At 41.2% G+C, this 18,799-nt stretch overlaps 2 protein-coding genes across 30 annotated transcripts in view; both read left to right on the forward strand.

Moving 5' to 3' along the window:
* The window catches only part of rimbp2b (RIMS binding protein 2b), a 104,695-nt gene extending 95,257 nt beyond the window's left edge, over positions 1-9,438 (forward strand). For 6 of the 22 annotated variants that reach the window (XM_042101121.1, XM_042101125.1, XM_042101126.1 and 3 more), the window contains 8 exons: positions 366-532; positions 1,041-1,209; positions 1,727-1,789; positions 2,350-2,453; positions 2,820-2,852; positions 3,723-3,794; positions 5,156-5,290; positions 8,344-9,438. In XM_042101121.1, coding sequence (XP_041957055.1) covers positions 366-532; positions 1,041-1,209; positions 1,727-1,789; positions 2,350-2,453; positions 2,820-2,852; positions 3,723-3,794; positions 5,156-5,290; positions 8,344-8,532 — 932 coding nt within the window. In that variant the 3' untranslated portion in view covers positions 8,533-9,438. Of the gene's footprint in view, positions 1-365; positions 533-1,040; positions 1,210-1,726; positions 1,790-2,349; positions 2,454-2,819; positions 2,853-3,722; positions 3,795-5,155; positions 5,291-6,365 lie in introns of all 22 variants that reach the window. The other 16 variants (XM_042101135.1, XM_042101119.1, XM_042101127.1 and 13 more) reach the window with 10 other exon arrangements.
* Positions 9,439-11,193: 1,755 nt separating this feature from the next.
* adgrd1 (adhesion G protein-coupled receptor D1) overlaps positions 11,194-18,799 on the forward strand; it is a 65,463-nt gene continuing 57,857 nt past the window's right edge. The window contains exons 1-6 of one of the 8 annotated variants that reach the window (XM_042101340.1): positions 11,194-11,774; positions 11,851-11,923; positions 12,869-12,985; positions 14,470-14,568; positions 16,327-16,449; positions 17,798-17,974. In XM_042101340.1, the coding sequence (XP_041957274.1) occupies positions 11,721-11,774; positions 11,851-11,923; positions 12,869-12,985; positions 14,470-14,568; positions 16,327-16,449; positions 17,798-17,974 (643 nt within the window). In that variant the 5' untranslated portion in view covers positions 11,194-11,720. The remainder of the gene's footprint in view (positions 11,775-11,850; positions 11,924-12,868; positions 12,986-14,469; positions 14,569-16,326; positions 16,450-17,797; positions 17,975-18,799) is intronic. The other 7 variants (XM_042101341.1, XM_042101342.1, XM_042101343.1 and 4 more) reach the window with 7 other exon arrangements.

Below are 18,799 nucleotides of genomic sequence, written 5' to 3' on the forward strand. Positions count from 1 at the left end.
CAACTGCAGTATGTTGTGCGTACTGTCAGTGTGTTGTGTCTCTTATTCTGTGAATGTGTTAGCAATATCCCTTGCATATGTTGTCCAAAAGGGCTGAGCTCTGCCGTTTTCATGGAGAATATTTGTCGTTTCTATACATGTCCGTTGTACATACATATTGTATCCGTCTTGAATTCCCTTCTTATTTGTAATACTAGTCCAGTTTTGCCCAGTATGTGGAGTTTATGCGTTTATGTGATTCGCTGGCACTTGTTGGGGGGACATGTTCATAGCCCTAGGCAACAGAATTAGGTGCAACTAACACTGTAAACCCCAGCCATTTTGGATCTTAGAGCAGCAGTAGCTTGGTCTCTCTTTCATTTCAGATGATTATGGTGGACGTGGTCGCCGCTCACCAGAGTACTATGAGTCTGAGCCAGAGGACCTTACTCGAATATTTGTTGCCCTGTTTGATTACGATCCCCTCTCCATGTCCCCAAACCCTGACGCTGGGGTTGAGGAGCTTCCCTTTAAGGAAGGCCAGATCATTAAGGTATGGGTGTCTGGATATTGCATATCCTGTTGACATTTTTATATTCCACTCTAATTGTCTATTTCATGGCTACATTTGAGTGTTTCTATACTCCTCATGGCTCCTAACTTTCTATATAAATTATATATATAAGAGTTTATACAATGCATTTCTTTATTTACATAAAAAAAGAGTATGAGCATGGCAGTTCTCTGTATGCTCCCAGTGTCTTCCATAATTATTTCCATAGAAGCACCACTGTGTTGTGATTGAGGTTTTGTTCTCATGTGTGTGGTTGTAACTGAAGCCAATGAATAAACCTTTGTTTCCCTACATCAGCGATATGTTAGATGGCAGTTAAGGGGGGGTCCCCTGCAATCAATATGTTATGCTCCTATATGCTACACCCTGCCATTGTTTTTTTTTCACACTGTACAATTGTTTAATTTTGAGTTGTTACCCAGCAGTGTATCAGGGAATTTCCACTACACGCTTGACTACTAAACCTATGCCCTGTGTCATGATGCAGGTGTACGGCGATAAGGACACGGATGGATTTTACCGGGCTGAGATCGGCGGTCGCCGGGGACTCATCCCATGCAACATGGTGTCCGAGATTCAGACAGAGGACGACGAGATGATGGACCAGCTCCTCAAGCAGGGATTTCTTCCCCTCAACACTCCAGTGGAGAAGATAGGTGTGCCTAAACACTCCACTGTCTCTCTTCCGCAAGTGATGCATGTACTCCCTCTCTCCATTTTCATGTTCTCTCTGAAGTGTCTCCATGGCTGGCTTTTCTGCTCCCAGCTGCTACCTCTCTCCTCTGCAGCAGAAACCTGTTCCCTTCTTTTTTCTTCTCTTCTTCTCAGTCTACTTTATGGTCATCCTCTCTCTTACTTGTCCCTTTATCTGCAATGATAGCATCTCTACACACCGCTCTCTTTCTCTTTCTCTTTCTCTTTCTCTTTCTCTCTGATACCATTCTTTTTCTTCTTCTTCGCCCTTGCTCTCACTGTTCTGTTCATTATCCCTAATAAATGTTTTGAATGCAGCATCTCCTCTCCCCAAACCTTTGTGTTAGCAGTGAGTGTGTGAGTGTGGACGCTCCTCGCGCCTTTTTGAAACTCCTCTGCAAGTGAATGACACCTGTGCTTTACCTCTTCCCTTTCCCTCTCTCATTTCCTCTCTCTTTCTTCCACTCCCTGCCTGTAAAGTCAACTGCAACCGCTTCAAAGATGGCCGCTCAATAAACCGCAGGTCCCGAAAATCCAAAAGAGGTCTGTTCTTACCCCCATTTCCTCCCTCCTCCTCACGGGTTAGCCCCATGCACTCGTTGATTTTCTCTTTCTTTTCCGCTTACTCTCTTTCCTCTTAGCCTTCCTTCTTTCTGACTGACGTAAGACACAATAGTTTCCCCCACGTTACCAGTTTCGGAATCAATTGACAGAGAACGTTTAGCATGATTTGCCTGGTCAGAAGCAAAACCGCGCGCAAGTACAAGATGCAGGTCTTATACCTGAACCTAGGTCAGACTGTTAGCAATGCATTTACAACACCCGGTTACGGGCAAATATAAAACAATAATAAAACACTGTGGGTGAGATACTGACATACAAGCAAATGATTTTCTGAATCAGTGTGTTTTGTATGAGTATATATCATTAATTATGTTGTGCTGTGCAATCTATGTGCCATGTTCTGTATAATTTGCAGAGCTCGCCATGTCACATATCCAGATGTTCCAATGCAATTATCATATAACTTTGGATGATAATAACAGTTTATTTTTCTCTGACACTCCTCCTGCTCCAACCCCCTCTTGTTTCTTGTGTGTCAGAGAGGAACAGGCGCAGTGGACGGCAGCATCCTGTGTCTACCCGCAGGATGGTGGCGCTGTACGACTATGACCCCAGAGAGAGCTCTCCCAACGTTGATGTGGAGGTAAAGATCACTCCACTGCATGGCACCGCACACTTTCACACTCACATTCCCAAAGTCCAGTCTAAAAGTTTCATGTAGGTTTACATGGCTTCCAGACCGTTTTAGCTTTGCTCTGGCTCACCTAGGCACTGCCAAAACAGGCTGCAGGCTTACTGGCATTGGGCTCGTAATTTATCAACCACTGTACTGGACCTTGCCACACTCAATACACTCTACTACCACCATAGATGCCCATGCCTTGTTTATCAGGTTTATTTCATGCAGTTCTCACAACATACAGTATAGGAAAGTGTGTGTGTGTGTATGTCAGTGTGCCATGCTCCTCGTTGTCACTCACTTTCATCCTTTACGTTGGCACTGTCTCAGACCCACTATGGGGGCACCAGGCTGAGTGAGGAGGTGAGTGAGAAGGAGCCAGACTCTACTGTGAGGACGTGTCCCAAATGACACCCTATTCCCTACCCCATACACTCAACCCCTTATTGTCAGTTAGTGCACCCTTTGCACTCCTTGTTGTTGTCGTTGAGCATGGAAATATATAAGAAAAATAGCCTGGTTTGCTCTATTAAGCCAGTCATGAGGCCTTCAGGAATGCTACATAATAATTATAATGACTCATATAGAACCTATAACATGAAAGGCATCCTAATTAACAATAGAGTGTGAGAGAGCAGTTGCTGTCCTTTAACCTCATATGTGTTACAGGAGACTTCATAACCCAGTAGTAGTATAATGCATGTTTCATACAAATGATTTGAGGTATTATGTAGCATTTATTTAAGGCTCTATGGTCAGTGGCTTCAAGCAACCAAAACATCCGTGTTCACTCAGGGCAGTTGGGAATAATGGAGGTGAAGAATTTGCAACATGTGTGTTCCCCTTGTTTGTTGCTGTTGTTGACTAGTGCAGAGGAGGTAAGGGTTGCACAAACAACTACGCTTGTGGACTCAACCCTCAGTATTTTCCTGGGTGGTGCCTTACCTCATCTGTAGATTGTGTGTTGAGTGGTTTTACAAGTGTTCTCTGTGTTTGGGGATCCTTCAAAAAGGGTGGGGTCTGATTACATTTGACATGATAATATTAGTGTTATATTTCTGTGTGAATTTAATTGACTCTTTGCAGTTTAGTCAGAACAAACCAAATAATTTCAAGTGTATGTCAGGTTTCAGCATTTATTTGTTTGTTTATGTAAACCTCAACCTCCTCAGATGTGTATTTTTTCAGCTGGCTTATCTATTTGACATTAAGAGTTATTTTTCATCTCCCCAGGCTGAGCTGACTTTCTGTGCTGGTGACGTAATCACTGTGTTTGGGGAAATTGATGAGGATGGTTTTTATTATGTAAGTATCAATCAGAATTTGAAGTAGCACATTAAAAAACAATGATGTGATGTCAACACCTTTAGCTAAAACACTGACAACAGAGTTACTGAAACTGAGGGGAAAGTGTTTGTAGCTTGTCATAAAACCAGATATCTTTTTTTACAATGTATTGATAAGAGAGCCTATATTATTATTATTTTCATTTTTTCTCTTATTATGTGAAGGGCCAGTTTCCCCAGAGTAACTTGGTAAAGTGCCTTGCTCAAGGGCACAACGGTGGAAGCCGGGAATCGAACCCACAAGTTTTTTTTTGGCTACTGCATGCTAGCCCAGCTCCTTAACCACTACATTACCACCGCCCTATATGAATATCATATAAACATTAGCATATATCAGCTAGCCTATTTATCTGTTGCTTGTCTTAAATTCCTTCTTTATGCATATCATGTTGTCATTAGGGGTTTCACAACTCCTAATTTTTACTAGTTAGCAAGTTTTTCATATTAGAAGTCAACTAGCCACCATCTACTGGTACTGCTAACATTATTGCTAGTGCTAGCTGTTGGCAGCAGATGCTTAATTTTTACATGGATATCCATAGCAGGCGTGTTCTTATTAGTACAGCGTTACACAACTTACTGTACATGTCACTGTGGAACAGATCTTAATTTCAGGGAAGCACTTCCATACATAGGAATGTAGCCTGTTCAGCCTTTAGACATTTCGCCCTTGAATTGTTGACTGCTGCCTAGAGTGGCAAGTCTAGTGGTTACAGTATGATACACTTATGTCACAGGGTCGTCATTTTCAATATTTTATGCACGAATGAGGTTTTGGTGGTTCAGAAAGGTGCTGTGAGTGAAGGGAGTACCAGACTGTTTTTCCTACCAATGACAGAACCAAGAACTGTTTTTTCATTGTTTCCCAAGAGACACAGACATCCATTGGGAGTGAACTGCCAAAATAAAGCGAGATGTTGAACATATTTTGATGTTTTGCTGAGATAGCACACCAATCACCTTCTATATGGGTGATAATGTAGCCCTCTATTCTATTAATAGCTATTATACTGATCTCAGGATCCGGATTCTTTCATTAGCCCACTTCCAGCCGACATCCATCATTGTTAACATTAATGGTAAAGACTCAAGGTTCTTCGTCCAAGCCATTGTTATCAAAGCAGCTCAAATCGGAAGTCACAGTGAATGTAGCGCGACACCTGCTGCCACCTCTACCACCAAAGCCTCATTTTCACGCAGAAAATGTTCAAAATGGCGACCATGTGAAATAAGTAATTGATGAAAAACCCCTAGTTGGCATAGTAGCGTGACATGATTTTTGTACCTTTAACCTTCTCTCATCATCCATCTACCTCACAGGGTGAACTGAACGGACATAAAGGCCTGATCCCCTCCAACTTTCTGGAAGAAGTGCCTGAGGATGTAGAGGTCTATCTGACAGACACTCCATCTCGCTACCCCCAGGATCACCCATCAAGGACAAAGACCAAAAGGGTACATCATCTTAAGCAGTGCTAGCCCTCTCATCATCCATCTGCTCTTTGTATCTTCTTTATTGCTCTATTTCTCCTTTTTATCCACTTCTTTTTATGCCTCCTCCTCTCCTCTGTATTTGTATTTTTTCCGTCTTTTTTAAATCTAACCCTCTGTGTTTCTGTCGTGTGACCAGCCACTTGATTATAAAGAGTTTGTTTGGAAGGGACGCAGAAAAAAGGCCAATGACACAGACATGTCTATCGATGTCTATCGTTGACCTTCCAAACTCTTGACTGTGGACCATCTCAGTATTAATGTTAATATGTAGAGGTGGATTGAGGGCACCAAACGTGGGGATTTGTTATGTAAAAGATTCATAAAGAATTGGAGCGAAGAGGATCTGGTGAAGTTATCCTCCAGTCTTCCCCCAGCTGTCCGCCAGGCATCTTTGTGTCATATGTGAAGATAAACAGAGAAAGCACTAACTTCAACATTGTATTTTTTAACCCCAACAGAGACACTGAGCATTGTCTTAAATGCTTTATGGATATGGTCTTGTTTGTTCAAAAAACGCAGTTTATAATAGAAGATAATAGTTTTGATGTATTGGAAGATGAAAAACAACTAGACTGTAGTCCTGCATGTCCATGATTTAAAAAAGAAAGAAATGCTTGAGTTTTTGTTTTCCTTTTTTACACTGCACCAATTTGAGTCTAGTAATATATAAAATATATATGATCTTTTGTATATGTTTCTGAGAGCAATGTTTTTTTTTGTATACTGGTAGCATTGACAGTTATTCAGTTCAAAGAAAGTCTCTATTAGAAAGAACTGATCAGAAGAAGAATTATATTCATAGATGTAATAGTAATGTAACTATAACTGTGTGTGGAAAAAAGAAACAAACAAACAAAAAATGCGGTCGCGAATTAATGTTCTACCTTATCAACAGGTTCAGCCGAGATCTTGTATTTGGTTTCTTTGTGACTGTTTGGTTCTCTTATCATATTTCATTGTGCAAACTGTTGAAAATGCCATCACTGCATTATTTATTATTTTGTATTTCTTTTTCTCACCCGCTCGGCAAACACAGAAGAAGAGTGTTCATTTCACTCCGTAAAGGCTCAGTGGCCGTCACGTAAGTGAACAACCGAGGATACCACTGTTACGCTCTCCTCGTCTAATGCAGATGACATGGGTCCCCTTTAGCTCCTGGTATGCAGCAACACACACATACGCAACTTACACACACACAACACACACACAACACAACACACACACAACAGACAACACACACACACACACACACACACACACACACACACATACACTAACACATAAAATGTAGCTTGTTAAACTCTTCGCACACATATTTTCTCATGCACCTATAGACAAGCACCCTGTCCATACAGAATAATTTTGAATACTTGATTTGATATTGAGATTTAAAATGGGGCTTGATAGCTTAAATGTGGTCACCCTGGCCAGTGCATTAGACAAGAGGCATGGTATCTTCCGTTGTTTCTTTTGGGTGTTGTACATTCTAATGTCCGTCTTTCATAACCAGTAATACCCTTACTGTGACTCATGAGAAGCTTCAAGGCCATAGTTGCACATCTAAGGTTCAGAGTTTACCCACCCACTACCCCTAACAACTGTGTGTAGTCAATTAGATGAGAAGCTATTGGCACTCGGACTGAAATTCTCCATTTTTCTTTACCCCACCCCCTCCGCCCACCCCTGGGCCCCTCCGCCCACCTCTCCAGTTGAAGTAGTGCACCTTGACATGCTGCTAAGTAATTAACTGAAGAAAAATAAAAAAAAGTTTTGATTTGAAAATTGGTACCAGACAAAAGATTTGTCCAGCAAGTAGTTTAATGCTGATGTTAAACTTGAGCATGTGGGGTGCACTTTTTCTTTCTCATCTACAGAATAGGTAGTTTAGATGTAGCAGTCGTTAGTGACATTCTCCTTTTGTCCCTACATAGAGAGTGGCACGGGTTCCAAAAAGGAACATCATAGTCAATTAACATGAGATTTTTTTTGCATTATAATCTGACAGGTTTTATGTAAATCTATGCTAATTTTTAACTAAACATTGTCACCAAACTGTTCAATTGGGCCAACCTAACCACAATGTTAGGTCATGTACATGTCATAATTTGCTGGTAAGTCAAACTCTATTCTTACTTTGTAAATCTGGTAAATAATAGCTCTGGGCATGCCAGACCTCAACCAATTGTATTTTGACCATTCTGTTATTACAGTCTTAAACACGCTCTCATGTTAATGGCCTTCAAGTTGGAGAATTCCTCTCTGAAGTGCAATGGAAAAAGCCTTTTAGCTCATGAGTACAATGGAAGAATACTTTAGACGATAAATGTTTTTCCTGTTCCCCACATGTGTATGACTGCCTTCACTTTCTAAGAGAAACTGTGTGTCATCTTCAATGTCCCTCAAAAGAACAAGTACTGAATATCAGATTTATTTTGTTTTTTGAGTGAAAGATAGTTGTTGATACATCTCCCTTATTTCAGTAGTCATTCTATGTAGCTAAAACAGTGAATACGGATAAATGAATGCAGATTTGGGACCAGACCTGCTGCTGTCTCCCCAAGAGTACATAAATGGTCAGGTTAATTAAGCAACTGAAGCCAGTTTTGGGAAATATTTGTATGGAATTGCTAAGAGCAGAAAGACAGTTTCCTTCAAAAAAGCCCCAATCTCTAGCAGTGATCCACATAACTCTCAAGGGAAATAGCCACATGTATAGTACTGTGTGTTGATAAACCCAACATAGTACATATACAGTGGCTGTATTGGGACAGAAAAGTCGCTAAGACAAATTTAGAGGGGTTGAGAGACATTTTGAAGTGAAAAGTTTGTTGAGAGACAAAAACAAGGCGGAAGTGGAAGAAGAGGTTACAATGCAAACAGAAAGTTTGAAAACAGAAGGGAAGAAAGGAAAGAAGAAAGGAGGGAAGGTAGGAAAGAAGGAGAGGAAAAAGAAAAAAAGACATTTTTGCTTAATTCCCCTCCACCTGAACTGTCCCCTACGGGTCTCCCATTAGGTCCCGCTGGACAAATCGGGTCCACCCAGAAGAGCAGCAACCCCAACCGTGCGCCCTCGCATCCCGGGCTCCGGTCCTGCCTCCCAGGGCCCCGGCAGCCCCATGAGGGCCGCGCGCACCAACACAAAGACAAAGGGACTGCTCTCCAAAGGGAAGAAACTCTTGAAAAAGCTTGGAGCTGTAAAGTAATCTTCCTAAACTCTCCTTCACTTGCTACTGCTACTACTACTACTACTACTACTACTACTACTACTACTACTACTGCTACTACTCCATTCCTCTCCCAACAAAGGCAACGGCGTGTATGACAACACACGAAAACACCACAACTAAAAGATGAGAAGCAAAAAGAAAACATAAGTTCTATCACTGCTAGGTGCTCAAATGTGGGAAATGATGTCTTCTGTTGCTGCTCCACTTGCAGTCTTACACTAAGAAATAGGGAGGATTAAAATATGAAGCAAGTAGAGGAATGTGGTCAAAACTTGGATGTTTCATGAGATCTGTTGAGTGCTGAGATTATCTGGAGTAGTGTGTCACTCTCCTATTGTTTTATTATTTTTATGATGATTATTATTATTATTATTATTAAGGCAGCAACAGTATTTATTTTATACGGAGGACATTGAGATTCAGGGATTTGAGAAGGTTTACGCATAGTGATTACGGCAGGGAGACTTGTGCGTGTTGTATACTTTCGTTGTCAAGCACAGAAACGCAAGGTCGGGATTGAGGAGAGCTTTCTCTCCCTCTCTCAGGTCATGAATGTACAGTCCGTTGCTCTCCGAAGGTGTTGAATAATGGCATACCTCCAAGAACTACACCTACACTCAGCCCTCAAGCCTCCTAGAGTCAGGCTGCAGATTGTCTGTCCACGCCTGGTTAGACCACAGTACACCATGTGCAGTGTTTACAGCCACTACCAATCTACCCAGTGCTTGGATGGATACTATGGAACAAAAAAGATTTCTACACACTTTATAGTTCTGCTCCAGTCATTACATGGTTAAGTTCTGCACAGATCAAGGTTGCAGTCTACTTTAAATATACATGAAGGCTAAAAAAAAAAATCACTGTCTGCCTAAAAAAGAGATATGAATAGCACAATAAATGCCCTAGCACAGAACAGGAACAGGGTTTTGGGGTTACTAGAATTTGAGGCTTCCTTTTTTGCTTTTAATTTTTGAAAAAATAAAAAGGGAAAGACGTCTGCCAAACCCTGCCGAGCGTGGCTAGGTTAGCAGTGTTGGATGGTCATGAATTGCCTAGTGTGACTCTGCCTCCATGTATTTGCCTTATAATTGCACAATGATTTGAACTTTTATTCAGTCTGGTCTGTGGTGCAAAAGGTCTGTTTGTTTGTTTGTTTGTTTGTTTGTTTGGATGTGTGGTGTGCATTCATGTCTCATTGCATTCTCTCTGGAAACAAACAAACAAGAGAGAGAGAGAAAAAAAGTGTGTTTTACCGTCACGTGATACAGTGATGTGCTGCTTACTGCATCCCCATGCTTGTCATGTGCTTTTTGGTGGATGTGATGGGACATCTGAATATCCCACCCTTTATGCCCAAACCTGCTCAGCACAAAACAACTCGTTCCATGGGCCTTATTCTGGTTTGGTTGCCTATACACACAGACTAACACTCTGCATTGGCACCTGCCAGTATAACTCGTGGTGGTGTTTGTTTAGTTTACGTAACGCAATGTCGTTTTGCTCCTTCTTACCCTTCCATCTGAAACCTAGATTAGTGGAATGAATGATCGTACCAAACCTCCTGTAGTGTGTCCTGGAGTGACAGCCCTGTGACAGGTGGTATGTTGGCTCCACAAGCCTACACACAGTGTGTGGGGTGTGAGATATGACCCTTTCATCCCCTTTTTGCACCATGAAGCTTCGTTCATGCCAGCCCATGCTCCCTCAAGTCATTTACCCGTATTTATTTCTACCTGCCATACCATGGTCTCATCAGCTTGTAGGAAAGTGATGCTTATTTTATGAATGACAGTTGTCCTTAGACTTTAAGAGATTTGAACCGAGACTGCCAAAAAGGAATGTATTAAAATGACATTCTGTATAACTTGTACAATTTTCAGCCAAAATATTAGGTCACTGGAATAGCTACTTTTTTGCGACTTACAGAACCATTATAAGTTATAACCATTATCGCTTCTATGTATTGTTTGAGTGACTGTTGCTCTTTTTGTACTTTGTCCATTTGTAAATTCTTTTTAAATGTTTATACTTGATTTTCAAACTGCCTTTTTTGTACATTAAACTTTATAATCAAAATGTGCAAGCTTTTCCCCATGGTGTCTTCAAACCATAATGTTTTAAAGTCTGCAGTTGTGTGCTAGCTTTATGAAAACAGATATCAGCCTATATTGATGGTTATAAAATATTGTGTGGGTGTGCATGTGCAAAATTTTGTAACAGAATAAATTTGATATTTTGTAAAAAAAAAAAAAAAAAAAAAGACAATTAAACAATTTGTGTTGTCGTTTTATTGTGCACCACAAAATGCGTCTGCCCAAGATGTAACAGGGATTTCATTGGAGACGTTCGAGGTGGTAAGTACAACGATTGGCCACAAGATGGCCTCAAATAGAATGTACATCTGAAACTTACGAACCGTAACACCCAAGTTGTTCTCATGCAAAGGCCTATATTAAACATAAATTAATCTAATTAGAAATGTAACCTATACTCAAAATATTTAATTAGTTGCTCACGAAATTTGATGACAAGGACAAGACATATGACTATGACGCATCTGTAACAAAAAAGTAAAAAGTAGTGAAAGTAATGGATGAAACACAAATGTTTCGTCTTGGCTGGTCATGAAAACGTAAACAACACAAAGTGTACCGTTGTAAGGGCCCCACCTTGCTATGTCTCAGTCCTTCTACATGATGACTTCATATGTGATTTCCCACGTCTGTCCGTCAGAACGGCCCATTTGCGCCCCAGTGCAGGAGGGAGGCAGAGAGAACTTTCCTGACCACGACGCAGTATGAGTAGCGGAGCGCAGGCCACTGGTAGCGCATCATCAGTCAAACCCACTTAGCGTTCAGCTCTCGCCAGTGTCTCAAACGCGTGGATAATAAACTTCGGCGCAAGCTAGAAACGGATTACTGCCTTGGAAACACTCGATGGTATACGAATTTCACATTTAGTCCGTTCCTAAATAAATCTTAGTTTGTGGAAGTGAACTGTTCTACTTTTGAGTTGATCATAAGTTCCTTTCAGACTTAGTAGCTGGCATAACCACCTGGGAATTTTATCGACTTCTTTCGACAATGCCCTAGGCTGCGGGGCGCATGTTATTTCACTTTTACGTATTTAATGACAACTATACGGGCATTTTAACTTAAAAAACTATGGACCTGCTGTACCAAGTGCTTCCTGTCACCACGTTTATGAGCGTTCTACAGGTAAAGAAGTGCATGACACTCCTGTCTTTGATCAATCATACTTGTGTGATATATTATATATTATGTTCTTTATCAGTCGGCCGTGTACTTCTTTGCTCTCTTAAATATACAGGTCCGTGGTGACGCAGTGGAACCGTCTAAGCATCCAGGTAAAAGCTGTGTTCATTAACAAACTGGCGGCTTGCTTTTTATGTCATCTTCAATGATACTTGAGAATTCAATTATATTTTTTATTTTACCATTATTAAATTCTAATCATTGGCCTACTTGTATACGTTACATTCAAAGTGTGGTTGACACATGAGAAAACAAAGCGGATTGTGATAAAACTGCATCTATAAATTCCTATGTGATTTAAAGTGACTGCTGATCTGAAACATGATCTGAAATAGTTTGAAATAGTTTCACTGTGGATATAGCACTTTAGCCTACATGTGCTGTTTGGTACAAGCAGTGTCTTTTTTGCCCATATCTATACAAATATGATATGAGCGCATTATCGTTTAGCCTATTTAGCTTTATGTTACTGATTTTGCCCTAACAAAAAATATTGTTACCAAATTAGTCCTCTCTCATAAACGTTCAAGGTGTGTGTTTAGACTGGTGGCATTCAATGATTTGAAGGGAAAACAATATGCGACGAAATAATAATAATAATAAAAAGTTGGCTGATTAAGTTGGCTGTCAGGAGATGTACAGGTACAGGATATATGATAATGTATGCTGCAAAACTCCCAATTGTGTGTGTTTAACTGATATTTGAAAAAAAAAAAAACATTGAGAAATGTTGTAAAGAAAATTTGAATTGTCCAGGCAAAAACACGTGGCTTCCTCAGATCTTTCAGCTGAGGTGCCTCGCTGATCAGGACCGTGAACCCACTGTGGATTGGTAATTGGAAATGTAAGAGAACAAATGCCATTGTCAGTGGATGATTTAGAAACCATTAGATTGGTGACCGCCACACAGGGGAGGACCAGGTCTAACATATTGAAACGTTCGCTGTAGAAGTTGCGTGGGGATAGCGCATTACCACTCCCCGTACCCAACCTCTGTTCCTATCTGGACTGACTGTGGTACACTCCTCCCCCTCCAGGCCTCCAGGTGCTGGCCACCGCCTCACACTACTGGCCTCTGGATGCGGTGGACGGGATCCCGGAGCTGTGGGACAAGTTTGGGAACAGATCAGGTCATATTAATGGGAGTAATATAAGTATGTGCGCTACGCTTCACGCAGCAGTATAGAACATTCAGACGCGAACTCACCCATTTTGCTCTCCGTCTCTGGATCTATCGCTTTCTCATTTCTCTCCTTTTTTCTTTGCATTCTCAGAAAAAAAAAAAACACTTCATCTTTGACAATGAGTCTTCTTCCATCTCTCTCTTGTCGGTCTATTTTCCCGCTGTCTGGATAAACACAGACTAAGATAAAGAGTGGAGTGGAAGCCAAGCAACCCTCCCCTCCACCCCGCTTCAATCTCTGATATCTGCATGCACTGACAGCTGTTATGCATTCTTCCCCAGTAACGTCGTTGTAGGGCATGACGGGCTCTTCTTTGGTGGTGCAGCTGTTTGCTAGGATCAGACTTGATTGAACTTTCTGATTTCCAATTCAACTTTCTGATACAGCCTCAATGTTGTAAATAAAGGTACTGATAATTTGAGGAAGCCTCATCTGTAATTAAAGGAGCAAGGGATTTCCTGCAGCCGTTGGAGTAGGTAGCTAGAGTTTCAAATTCCTTTTCCACATATTGCAACAAACTAGATGATTATTTTGTTTTGGGCCTTTCTTGGCATCCAGGACTTTCCCTATATGAAGAACTCTTGAATTTGTTTACAACTGTGTATGGCTTGGGTTCCTTGAACGTTTTGGTTACATATAATGATTTCCAATCATCAATGTGTGGATTCAGTCTTCTTCGAGTGAGCCTCCGTGGGTTTTTTGTTTGTTGCTTGTTTCTAATATCGCCGTCCCGTGAGATAGGCCTCGTGCTCGCTAATGCACACCAGAGCAAGAGGCTTTGAGGAATCCACAGGGTTTTGGTTGGAGTTTGCACATCTGTGGTGGCCTCTGTGCTTCCCCACGTGGACCACAGACACTGCCAAATCCACATTTCTTTTTTATAGAGGGCCTTTTCTCTCTCGATCCGTTTGATGTTCCACTAAATCAATCAGGCGGTTGTTGAAAGCAAGTTACATTTAACTTGTGGTGTGAGAAGAACCCTTTGGCCATGATCACTGTGGTTCCCAGTTTTTCCTCTTTTGGAGAAGAAGCAGCTGATATACATGGTAGGCCTGTGTTGTGAAGTGACGATCAGTGAGAGTATAGGCTACTTCAGTTTTGAACTTTGCCGCTGTTGCCCTTTCAAAGAATTGTATCCACTCATGCTCATCTCTGTCTCTCTCTCTGTCTCTCTCTCTCTCTCTCTCTCTCTCTCTCTCTCTATTTATACATCTATCCATTTATCTTTTTGTATACATCTGTCTTTCCCTTTGTCCTTATCTAACATCATCTGAATGTGTCTATCTGTCTCCATGGTCCATGTCCTTGTCTTGTCTGAAGTTCATTTGAGCTTATATTTTTGTATCTGTACAGTGTTGTATGTGAATCACACATTTGTTTTCTCTCCTTGTTTATTTGTTTGTCTGTGTTGTTTATGTGTTCATGAGTGTGTTTTCTCCATGTCTCCATCACAGCTCTCAGAATCCACAACCACACTGTGCTGTCCACTTCTCATAACTCTTCCTCTGTGTATGCCAATGATTCTGCCTACACTAACATTTCTGCAACAGTAGGTGAGGACAAAGAAAAACTCTTTCCTGATGAATTGTGCTTCAGGGTCCAAATTCTGTCTGCATATGTTCTATTTACTTTTTACTTTAAGGGGATAGATGCGTACAGTATATGTCAAATTACACCACATGGACCTACTGTACTTTATAGGCACTTCAGTATCCCATCGGTTATGATCGGGATTTTGAAGTATCCCAGTTTTATATTTGTGCATGTAAACATCATATACCGATCAGATATATATCCGATATACCGATCAGAATCCTGGATAAGCCCTTTTCCCGGTTTTGAGAAATTAATTTATACTAAGTGGAGTACTCCGAAAGAAACTGTTCCATGTATACACCGTATCCCGGTTTCACATGAAAACTGTGTGACTGTGCTAATAGAACTATATTGTTGCCAACCGGGATACTAGTATTCATCATGTATACAGGGTTATTAATAATCAGGTTTCTTTGTGTTCATGTAAACACCATATCCTGAATTTGATCAAAATTTGGATAAGCCTAATTACCGGGATACTGAAGTTTATGTAAACACTTTCATTGTGATGTTTATAGGAGTTTCCTCCTGACAATCTGACCCATTGGTTTCATAATGGTAAACCAGTGTACACATTACTAATCTCCCTGACAATATTCTTGCAGATTCAAAGCAACATTTTGTTTTGATAGTTGATTTGATAGTTGATGATTAAAATCAATTATTTTGATTAAATATGCATCGGTTTTGACTGTACAATGAGAAAGTAAATGACCTATCATTGCAGCAAGGAGTCTGGGTCCAAGCGTGCTTTTTCACAGTATAGTCTTGAATTATGGGATCATTCTAGATTTTGGCTGTACAAGTCTCTTGGAAAAGTGAAGTATCTGGGACTCTCTGAAGTTTGAGGCGTGTCGTCTGCAAGTTGAGGGTGAACCATTTCAGCTTTTCGTTTCCCGGAGAGGGCTAGGGGGTGGGGGGGGGGGGGGTCTCTCTGCTTAAATTCCTCACCACAATGAGCTTGGCTGTCTCCACTCCTGTACAATAGTTCACACCAACACAGCAACACATTGTGCCACGCACCCTCAGCCTCTGTCTGGATGTCCATGTTGTTCGCTCTATTTAGCTCTCTCAGGTCTTGTTTCTTTCTTTTCTTTCTTTCTGTCTTTCTTTTTTCTTTCTTTCTTTTTTTCTATAATCACTATATCTATTTATTGATTGTGTGTCTAATGGTCTTCACATTTATCTATATGGAAATACGTAATGAATGATACTGTAATACTATAATGTTCAGCTATGTTTAAGGTGTCTAGGGATGTCTAGACATTGGTTGCCAAGTTACCCTAACTCCATGAAGTGTGACAGGAAGGGTATTAGCCATGCAGCTCCTCCGAGGGTGACATAATTCGAGGATATTGGATCTGAGTAATAATGTAGACTTGTGATCTCCGGAGCATGCTCAGTTGAGCTGAACGTCTGTTTATTAGCTAAGTCTCATCCCTTGCCTGACTCAGCTGATGTGGCTCAAGATCAGAGAGACCACCGCCACTTTTGTAAGATCTGCTATCAATCACTGAGTTTTTCTTTTTTTTTTTTTTCAAAATCACACCTGTTTTAAAAAATGACGGAAGCGGCCTTGCGTGTAGGTGTTGGCTGCCTCACTCTTCTCTTCTTAAAGCTATGCTCTAGCTCTCCATCACCCAGCCTGAGTTCAGAGAGGCGTCCAGCAAGAATAATCGTACTGCCCCCACCCCTGCCCCATTCTCTTCCTGTAGACATTGTAGAAGGGATGGTGAACAAGGGAATCTATCTAAACGGGGACCAAGGAGGAACTTTTCTGCACTTTGGGAACTACAAGAACTCTTGCATCAGTGACCCAATGCTATGCGGGCCTGAAGGTAAGGTTCTGGTTGGTTTGAATCAACCTCAGTTCCTATCAGGGGACATTGTGTCCACATTCTCTTTCTCCTCTCTCTCTCCCCCTAACATCTTTTTTTTTTTTTTTTTTCAGTCCCTCATTGCATTCTCATGTGTTCAGGTTCTCCCCCCAAACACACATTCCTGTGATATTCATCTCTGATTTGTTTTATTAATCCTTTCCCCTCTTTCCTCCACTCTCTCCATTTTCCACTTCTCCTTCTTTTGTTTTCCTTTCTTTATCTGGTTCTCCCCAGTTTCTGTTCCATTGTATATTTTTGCAAAACGGTGCCATGACTAATACAACACATAACATTTCAGCTGCAAAATCATGTAATGGACCATCGCTTCTCTTTTCATTTCGTGCTATGCCTACACCATGGCTGCAGTCATCATCTGTTATTTGTTTCATATTTTACCATCCCAGAATCCAATCGTTTTTATTTATGTATCATTTGTTTAATGGTCACAGCTTGGTCAGTTCTGTGGTTACACTATTGCTTATGCTGGAGGTAGCCTGACTCAAATAAAAGTACGACACTGTCCAATTACGGGTATAAAAAGCCAGTGTTTGGAGAGCTTCTGGCAGAAGCCGATATAGGTCACGCAAATGAGCCCGACCATCCCCAGATATCATAAATAATGCTGCTAGAAATATTTCTGTTGGCACTCTTCATTAGCTTCATCAACATCCTGTCCCACGAGGTCAAAATGGATCCACTGCACCATGGTGAGGGTTTGAACTCTGAAGCCATGTTGTTCTTTTCCCCCCCTGCATCTTGTCGTGAGATCAGGGCGAGTCGAAGAGCGCTTGAAAGAAAATTTCCGCTTTCATCTCAGAACTGACACGGGTTTGCCTTCCCATATGCCAAGATACACGATCAGTATTCTGGGGTGATTCAGTGGCCTTGGAAAGCCCTCTGACACAGTTTAATTGAATTTGGACCCATTAATAGGACTTGGACGTGACCTCCCATTAGCGCACTCCTGCTTGGCCATTATCTGTCTGTTTTTATTATTTTTCTACAAGGAAATATGACAATAATATTTTAGCCTGTGTCAAAGCTCATGTCATTTAATCTTCTGAGACACACAGAGTTGTGTGAGCCATGGCGGCTACAGTCTGATGAAGCTCTGTGACACATGTGATGACATAATCCATCACTTTGAAACACTGTCGCAAGTGTTGCGGAATTAGCCTAATTGATACCACACTGTACAAAAATAATTGTTATTGAAAAAACAAACGGATAAATAAAAACAAACGGATAAATAAAAACAAACGGATAAATAAAAATGTGTTTCTTTCTTCTTCTTCCCTCCTAACAGGCATTACATTTTCTTTTTTCTGGAAGGACCAAGAGGTGGACTCCCGTTTCAGCATCGCCTCTGGAGGTAAAGGCATGTCCAACGGCTTCTCTGTGTACACCAACCCACTCGGGGGGTACGTGGAATTCTACACCAGAGGCAACTCCAAGAGGTGGATGGCCAAGATTGATCTTCCAGGTACTGATGGTGTGTGTGTGTGTGTGTGTGTCCAAGACAGAGAGGGAGAGAAAGAGATTTTGGCACATGGATATTGAGTTTAATCTGTGAACCCACAGGTATGTGTCTATGTTTGTATGGCGACTGGCGAAAAAGGAGGCTTTTTAGGCCAATTATATGCACATTTCTCTGTTGTGTCATCCTGTGAGTGTGAGTGTGTGTGTGTGTGTGTGTGTGCAATTGCATATTCTCGCACATCTGTGTTTGTTGGCATCGTGGGGTGTGTGGGACGTTCTAAGAGGAGGTTTTTGGATTTGCACTCCAGCCAAACCTCCCTGCCGTTCTAATTTCATACACATGGCTACATTTTAAACATATCCTTTTTTAAAATCTTAACCCCGTTTAGATACTGCTATTTTAACTAGAATGGTATGAATTTCCTGTTGAAAATATTCAGTTCAAGCTAGTTCAAACATCCATGCATCTTATCAATTTTCATGACAAAGGATGTCTGGTTTGGCTTTATTTTAAACAATGCTATATTAAGAATTGTATAGATGCTTATGCAAAAGCCTATGTAATATTATTACAGTTGGTTGGTCTTGTTGGTATTGGGTCAGTCTCCTTGCATTCAGCTGGGCCATGTTGACCAGCAGGCCCCATGATAGCACAGTCTGCTCAAAGTGTGTGTTTTGTGATAAGCCTCGCGTGAGAGTGCCATGTCACATCTGACACCGAAAAAATGCTAAATTAGCAAGTGGACTGTTGAAAATCCCTCTAAGGTCAAATGGCTCTGGAACATAGGGGCTGAAGTCATTGCATGAGTGAAGCCCTTGGGTTTACTGA

The sequence above is a fragment of the Alosa sapidissima genome, chromosome 8 (assembly GCF_018492685.1).
Source record: "Alosa sapidissima isolate fAloSap1 chromosome 8, fAloSap1.pri, whole genome shotgun sequence".
Taxonomy (NCBI): Eukaryota; Metazoa; Chordata; class Actinopteri; order Clupeiformes; family Clupeidae; genus Alosa; species Alosa sapidissima.